This window comes from Peromyscus eremicus, chromosome 1 (genome assembly GCF_949786415.1).
Source record: "Peromyscus eremicus chromosome 1, PerEre_H2_v1, whole genome shotgun sequence".
Lineage (NCBI taxonomy): Eukaryota > Metazoa > Chordata > Mammalia > Rodentia > Cricetidae > Peromyscus > Peromyscus eremicus.
In genome coordinates, this window is record NC_081416.1 from 50,580,147 (window position 1) to 50,588,412 (window position 8,266).

The window sequence follows — 8,266 nt, forward strand, 5'->3', positions numbered from 1 at the left end:
TGAGTGTTGAGATCAAAGGTGTGTGCCGCTGCCGCCTGGCCAGTAGAGCTATCTTTAAAGAACTCAAATCCAGTAAAGTCTACCCTGCCTCAGGCCAGTCTGTCTCTACACTGTCCTGGGGAGCAGGTTACAAAGACAGCAAAAATGACCAGGATGTGGGAAGGGGAAGGAGCCCCTCAACCCAGAGTCTGCTTTGGAGCCACTCACCAGCTGAGAATCAAGAATTCCAGCACACTGAACATTTGTTGTGATGGTTGCCAACATAGAAACAGTATTCATCTTATACACAGTGATTTGATGTTAAAATAACAACCGCTGGGCTGAGGGGACTACTCACTGAGGAAAGCCGTATATGTCACAGGAGGCTCAGTGATCTGGCCTCTGGGCAACCAGTTCTGCCACCAGAAGGAAAGAGAGAAGAGGTGCTTGGTGGCTGGGGCCTTTGGAGGTGTGGTGGCAAGGCCATTGATGAGAGACCAGAACACAGAGCTGGCCTCCTTTAGGGAACTTTCACAAGCTCACTCCAAGAATCCTAAACTGCCAGTGGCAGAATTCTCCGAGCTGACAGAGCTGCCCTGTGACCTGAGCTTTGAGCAGGGCTGAATTTTGATCAACAGGAACTGCCCAGATTTGCATGGCTCTCATTTGCATAGTTGATAACTCACAACTGGAAGTTCTAGCCATAGCAGCTTGTGCTAACCTTCCACAACTGTACACTGCCAGTCTGGGCTGCCTTCCTTCATGGGGGCACAAATCACATGCTGGGAATGCCCATCAAGAGACTCATCCTAACCACATGGAGACCCACACGTCATTATTCCATGCTGTAGGTGGCACGCCACCTTCTTCCTAGCCTCTGTTCTTTGCAGCACACTCAGATTCAACACTCTTCTTTCTATTCTGTTTTGTAGAATAAGCTTTCTCCTTGCCTGCCAGCTCCTGTAAGAGCTGGCCACCCCTATCTACTCCAAGGTTTCGGGGCAGCTGGGAGTGGGTAAGTAGTGGATGTCAATCAAAGAGTAAAGTCAGCAGAAGATGAGACATTCCTTTTGGCAAGTATTGGGAATCTCCTGGTCAACACTAAATGGGAGGGAGAGAAGGATGCCTGAGGCCCAAGCCGTCTACAAACGCCTGTATTTCCTGCTCCAAGGGACCCAACACACTCTGCTGACCTCTACTATGCATCTGCTCACACATGTGCACATATACTTGCAAAGGCACACACACACACACACACACACACACACACACTATAATACATGTTATTAAAAAGGGCAATCTTCAGTAAAGACACTGGTCACTGTGAGGTACCGGGTTGTGGACATCAACTGAAAGACATAACTTACTTGAAAACTGCCTGACTCATGAGTGCTTTATGAGGCAAGCAAAGTGAATTAGGGAGGAAGTACATTCACCTAGTGGCCTGATCACACTGCCAGTATCACCTGTCCTCCCTTCCATGGACACCTCATCTTCCCCATGCCTGTCTATGACTATTTCTGCATTCTGCCTGTGATCATTCACACAGTGTGCGGCTGTTTTAACAATATTCTCTACTAGTTTATTTTATTACCAGCTATACCACTTGTGCACAGCCACCAAAACAGGGTCATGTCAGCAAGACTTTAAGTTAGACACGTAGCAAATATTTATTGGCTTTGTTTTCCCCATATGCCACGTCATGTCCCAGGGGAATGTCAAGGGCTGAGTTTAAGGTGTGTACCTGGCTGCCCCTCTAATGAGGGGCAAAGATGAGATCCGAATATGTTTGCCCACTGCCTCTGGTGTTGCTGGATGAGAAGAGGCTGGCTGGTTCCTGCACCAGCCCCCAGGCCCCACTGATACATTAGGACAGGGCTCACACTGGGACCCGAGGCTCAGCTGCCTCACTAGCCCTCATGACCTGCTGCTCTCTGTCTTCTGAGGTGAGTTGAGAGGCTACAACACTACCCCCCTGGTGAATAGGTAAGAAGATCAAGTTAAAACAGGAAAAGCAACCGGGCATGGTGGCTCGCATCTGAAATCCCAGCACATAGGAACCCGAGCACAAGTTTGGTGCCAAGCTGGATTACTTAATAAATTCTAGACCAGTCTTGGCTACAGAGGTGAGAGACTATGTGTCAAAATAAGACAGACAGACAGAGAGACAGATACGCGTGCGAGAGCACGCGCACACACACACACACACACACACACACACGCATGCATGCACACATATTATTGGGCAGGCATGGTGGCACACCAGCCTTTGGGAGGTGGAGGCAGTAAGTTCAGGAGTTCAAGGCCCTCTATAGCTACAAATCGAGTTGGAGGCCAGCCTGGAACGCTTAAAAAGAAAAATCAAAGGCACTTGGCTTGAGGTTTGGGACATGGCTTAGAGGTGGGGGCTATGTCTAATCTTACTGAGGGTTGCGTGACTCTTTCGAGAGCAAGCTGCTCTTCTGTTTTCATGTAAGGAAACTGTGTAGAGAGAGGAAGTGGTCTCTGAGGTCACTCTGGAGGCTAGAGCCTCCATCTCAGGATCTTCATTCCCCTTGGGCGCCATGGCACCATGCCTCTCTGGCCACTCACCTGGTCAGCCCCGAACGAAGTGAGGTTGCTCCTGACAGAGCTGGCAGCCAGCGCCAGGAGCAGCAGCACCAAGTAGAGGGTGGTCGCGCAGTAGGGGCTGGACCAGGAGCCTGGAGAGTCTGCGGACGGGCAGGCAGGTTCCAGTGGCAACTCGGGCATCTCTCCGCAGAAGGATCTGCGGCCGTCTTCGGTGATGGTGGTGAGCAACAAGCCCGAGGCAGCCAGGTAGAGCACCAGGCTGAGCGAGATGGTGAGATAGCGGCCCAGGTACACATCGGCCAGCCAGCCTCCCACGGGAGCCAGCAGGTAGGAGGCGCCCAGGAAGAGGAGTGTGGCCCTCGACGCCTGCTCGCCCTGCCAATTGAAGTTATAGCTGTTGAGGTAGAGCACAAGGTTGGAGGTGACACCAAAGAAGGCAGCGCGTTCCAGCATCTCCACCAGCAGCACTGCGGCGGCCGCTGTCCGTCTCCACCGCCGCGGACTCCGCCGGCCTCCAGCCACCAGTGGTTGCCGCTCCCCGGACCTGCTTGGCTGCTCCTGAGCTCGAGGTGCAGACATCGTGGGCCTCCTGTCTTCGTGACTCAGATCCTTTCCTCTGCCCTCCCTTCTTCTCCCCTAGACCGATTGCCCTCTTTTCTCACCCCTTGTCTCCTTGTCTTTTTCCCTCGGGTCCCTCTCCTTGCTACCCAGATTCGATCTCCACCTTAATTCTTCACTCTCCCCTTCCACAAGTTCTTGTTCATCTCCTCCCCAGCGCTTCTACCGAGTGTCTCCTCTCCTTCCTCCACTCTGGCCTCGTCTGTCCCCACACCCTATCACCCGCTTGCTTCACTTCTCCACCCTCCCCCTCTTTCCTGCTAGTCCACCCCGGCCCCCCACTGCCTTTTCTCAACTGTTGGCCCCCTCTCTTATGACACCTGCGCCTCAATGCCCCCTCCACCGGCCCTGCCACCTCCTCCACCCACCCCTCTTGGCCTGACTGCCTCCCTTCCTCCCCCCAAGTCCCTTCTGGCTTTTCCTCCCGGGCTCAGACTGTCCCTCGCTCTGCTTCTTAAGAAACTCTGGGCTTCCCCTTTCACTGGCCCTGGGCTGCCTGCGTCACCCAGCTTTTAGGAGAAATGAAAGCCCGTGGGTCACAGGGTCCCTTCTCACCCAGCTTTCTAAAAATCTCCCTTCTCCTGGACTGTTGTCGGCGCCCTGGCCCAAGTCTGCCGGCTTTCCCAGGGCCGGGACTGGAGGCTTCCTTTCCGGTTCTCTCCACCCCATCCCCCAACCCATCCCACTTATTGCTGCATCCTCTTCCACCAGTGAGGGACCTCTTCACTGTACTTAGGGACCTTGGATGAGGCGGGCAGACTGGGAGGGGCATCTTCAGCCCGGGGAGCAACGTTTGGAACAATTTCAGGATCCTTCAACACTAACACGTAGTGGTGACGCTGAGGTCAGATCCCAGAGCTGTGAAGACCACATGGAGCATTTGGTGGCCCGGATGTCCTTTCACAGAGCCAGCGACAGCCCAGTAAGGGTGGGGAAGGGAGGTGGGAGGTGACCGGATCCTAGTATCTGAGCCCCAGGGTCCCCCACAGCCTGTGCCAAGGGAAGTGCTCACATGCACTCAGCATTGCAAAAGCAGCAAACGGGAAGGAAGTGGCACCATATGGGAGCCCCAAGATTGATGGGGCACTGACCTCAGACTCAATCACAGTCACCCCCTACTCAGACCCCACTGGCGTCATGGAGAAGAATAAAGAAGAGCCAGCCACACACTGACCTACAAGCTTAGAGGGATCTGACCCAGTCCTCTAACCGCACCTCAACCCACTGAGCGTGGTCTGCTGACCTTTCTGTTGACCTCCCAGGCTGCCTTACTTTGCTGTCACACGTCCACACAGGCTCTTCCTCCAGCCCTTTACATGACTACTTTCTCTTTATTTAGGTATTGGTAGAAAACTCCCTCTCCAGGGCCTTCCCAGATGGCGTGAGGTTAGCAGCTGCCCAGCTGGATTTTCACCATCACACTCAGCAGGTCACACTGTCCCAGCTCAGCCTCTGTGGCTTAGTTACTGTTCTGTGCTCTGCCCCACGGTGAGAAAGGCTCACTATTGGGCAGGCACTTTTGAGAACCATTTGCCATTCATTCTGAGTACTTCCCAGGGCTTAGCAATGGCAGCTGTTCATAAAGTCTTGGTTGAGTAAATGAATTTGAATAACAGCAGCTTAAGCAGCAGCATTTGCAAGAACAAAACCAGGAAGCTAAAAGCTAAAATAAACAGCTTGGTCAAAACCAGAGTCACCATCAAACACATGAGCTTTAAACGTGTGTGTGTGTGTGTGTGTGTGTGTGTGTGTGATTTCATTTTATTATTTTGTTTGCTTGTATATGTGTATTTACATATATAATTTTTATTTTATGTGCATTGGTGTTTTGCCTGCATGTATGTCTGTGTGAGGGTGTCAGATTTCTTGGGATTAGAGTTACAGACAGTTGTGAACTGTCCTGTGGGTGCTGGGAATTGAACCCAGGTCCTTTGGAAGAGCCTGTTTGCTTGATTTTTGAGGCAAGGTCTCACGTAGGCTAGGTGGGCCTGTAACTCACTGTGTAGCTAAGGATGACCTTGAACTTCTGTTCTTCCTGCCTCTATCTCCAGAGTGCTGGGACTGTAGCTGTGTGCCACCATGTCTAGGATGTATAGTGCTGGCGATTAAACCCTGGGCTTTGGGCATGCTATGCTAGCACTCTACAAATTGAGCTACAGCCCCAGCCTGGTTTTCATTCATTCATTTATTTATTTTTAAGGATATATTTATTTTATTTTATGTGTATGGATGTTTTACCTGCATGTATAAATGTATGTATATATGTATGAATGTATGTATGTATGTGTACCATATGAGTGTCTGGTCTTCTCACAGGACTGAGAGAGTGTCAGATCCACTGGAGCTGGAGTTACAGACAGTTGAGCTACCATGTGAGTTTTGGGAACCAAACCTGGGTTCTCTGGGAAAGTGGCCAGTACTCTTAATCTCCAAGCCATCTCTTCAGCCTTTCAGCCCAGTTTTTAACATTTTATATCAGGAAAGAAGCCCAGGTGTGACAGAAAAAGAGAGTCCATGGCAGCATAAGGCTCGGGGTTTGTTGGTCAGAAAGGGGTGGGAGTTGCACCCTGATTTTGCTTTTCACTGTAGGGAGGGTAATATACTTTGGTTAAGACAGGCAGAGATAAGGCTGAGAGTGGTGGTACATCCCATCAACCCAGCACTCGGGAGGCAGAGGAGGTAGAGCTCTATGAGTTCATGGCCAACCTGGACTACATAGCAAGTTGCAGGCTAGTTGGAAGTACATAGTGAGACATGGTCTCAAATAAAATAAAATTAAATTAAATTAAATAAAATTAAATAGGCAGAGACAGGGACAGAAAAAGCTGTTCTCAACAAGCCACCCCTGTGTGGAATATTCCATTACACTGTGAAGATATGTCACTGTAATTGGTTTAATAAAAAGCTAAATGGTCAATAGCTAGGCAGGAGGTACAGCAGGGGCTTCTGGACAGAGAGAGCCCTGGGAAGAAGAGAGACAGGGTCACCAGCCAGATGCAGAGAGAGAGAAGAGAGAGAGAGAGAGAGAGAGAGAGAGAGAGAGAGAGAGAGAGAGAGAGAGAACAAGACATGCAGGAGGGGAAGTAAAAGCCACCAGTCACGTGGCAACATGTAGATGAATAGAAATGGGTTAATTTAAGTTATAAGAGCTTGTGGGACAAGCCTAAGCTATAGGCTAAGGTTTCATAATTAATAAGTATCTGTGTCATTTTTTGTGAGCTGGTGGCCCAAAGAAAATCTATCAATACAACCTCTGCTTCTCTTAAAAGATGTTTCAGGGTCCTCTGACACCGAGATGTGGCAATAAAGCTCAGGTCACATCAGAGCCAACTCCTTCCTCCATTAGCTGTGAAGCCAGGCAGTCATGACAAATGCCAGTCTAGAAGACAGAGACAAATGGTAACGTTCACTTGCTGTCACTCATCTTTAGGGACCCACAAAGAGAAAGTTTTCTCTTCTGCTGAGAAAAACCAAAAGGAAGCAGCAGAGAAAGGAAATCCTGGAGGCTGGGCATGATGGTGTGCCCCAGCAACTCCAGCACTTTTGAGGAGCCTGAGTGCCAACAAGGCCATGGGCATGGAGAAAAGAGAAGGGAAGGGAAGGAACACTCCCATTCTTGGGAGGGGAGGGGCGAGGAGGAGAATGCAGTCATTTACTTTGTTGGCACAGGGCAAGCCTCAGAAAGTTTCTCTCCTTTTCCACCACCAGGAGAGCCAGATGGAACAGGGCAGCCAGCTCCAAGCCTACCAAGCCAGAACTGAAGGAGAGCTTTTCTAAGAATTGGACACAGACTGTGGGCTGGCCCATGGAAAACAGCAGTTGAGAATGTACCCCTATATATTCTCTGCCCCCTTAGCTCCCAGGAATGAGGAATGTGTCTAGCCATGATTGGGATTCATTGGGGGCAGCAACGAATAACCAGTTACATCAGCCTCCCACCACAGTGACAAAATACCCAAGGTCTGGAAATGTTAAGGAGAGGAAGTTCACACTTTGTCAGTGGGTTTAGTTCATAATCCTTTGCCCCGCTGCTTTGGGGCCTGTGGTTTGTCAGGACTGCAGGGCAGGGAGCTAGCATGGAGTGTGACTGCTGGGAATCCAAGAGTGAAATAGAAAGGGTCTGCTGTCCCAACATCGCCCTTCAAGGGCATCCAATTTCCTAATATCTTCCCACCAGGCCTCATTTCCTAAAGGTCCTGTCACTGCTCAGAAGCTCCACAAGTACCAAGCCGTGGACATGTGGGCCTTTGGGGAAAATCTTCAAGACATATACTGGCCATAGTGAAAGTGACAGGTTTTTTTTTTTTTAAACAATTTTCATTTTTTATTCTCTTTTACATCGTGTGTGTGGATGCACTTAGCATGCCAGTGCTTGTGGAGGCCCGAGGCACTGAATACCCCTAGAGCTGTAGTTACATGTGGTTCTGAACTACCTGACATGGGTGCTGGGAACTGAACTCAGGTCCTCTGGAAGAGTAAGTAGCCTGTGCTCTTAACCACTGAGCCGTTTCTCCAGCTCCTGAGTTACTTTTTGTTATACCCTGTTGTTAAGCGTCTGTTCTCCCTAACCCTGGAGTAAATTGGCAGCTGAGCGACCCTCAGTTTGAGACATCCCCAGGGATCCCTCAGCAGTATCTCAGCAGCTGTCTTCCCTCCGCCCCTCCTTATAGCACTTGCTAGGTTCAGGCAGCCAGAGCTTCCAGCCTTGACCTCTGTGCAGTCAGGGACTTCTCCACATTGTCAGACCCCTCTGCAGCCGCGGGCCCGTCTGCAATAGCAGTCCCTGCTGGGGATGCCCCTTTCCACTCATGGTCAGCACTGAGGTTATGTTGGAACCCCTCCAGGTTCCTGCCGGGCTTTTGGACTAGTCCAAACTCCGTTGTTCAACCTCGGTGAAACCCTCCTGAGCACACTCAGAGCTTCACCTCTGGCTCCACACTTCCCGGCTCACTCTGCCTTCTGCTCAACTTCCAGCTCCATCTCATCGGCATCTGGACCTATGCTGTTCCTCAAGCCTAGAACTTTCCATGACTTATTACTATTGGTCCCTCAGGACTTGACCCAGGAGTCACCTTTTCTGAAAAGTCTCCCCTAATTT

At 50.6% G+C, this 8,266-nt stretch overlaps 1 protein-coding gene across 1 annotated transcript in view; it reads right to left on the bottom strand.

The window, feature by feature from the left end:
- Positions 1-3,411, bottom strand: part of Slc15a3 (solute carrier family 15 member 3) — a 16,324-nt gene extending 12,913 nt beyond the window's left edge. The window contains exon 1 of the mRNA XM_059260675.1: positions 2,572-3,411. Coding sequence (XP_059116658.1) covers positions 2,572-3,129 — 558 coding nt within the window. The 5' untranslated portion in view covers positions 3,130-3,411. The remainder of the gene's footprint in view (positions 1-2,571) is intronic.
- Between the last annotated feature and the right edge of the window lie 4,855 nt (positions 3,412-8,266).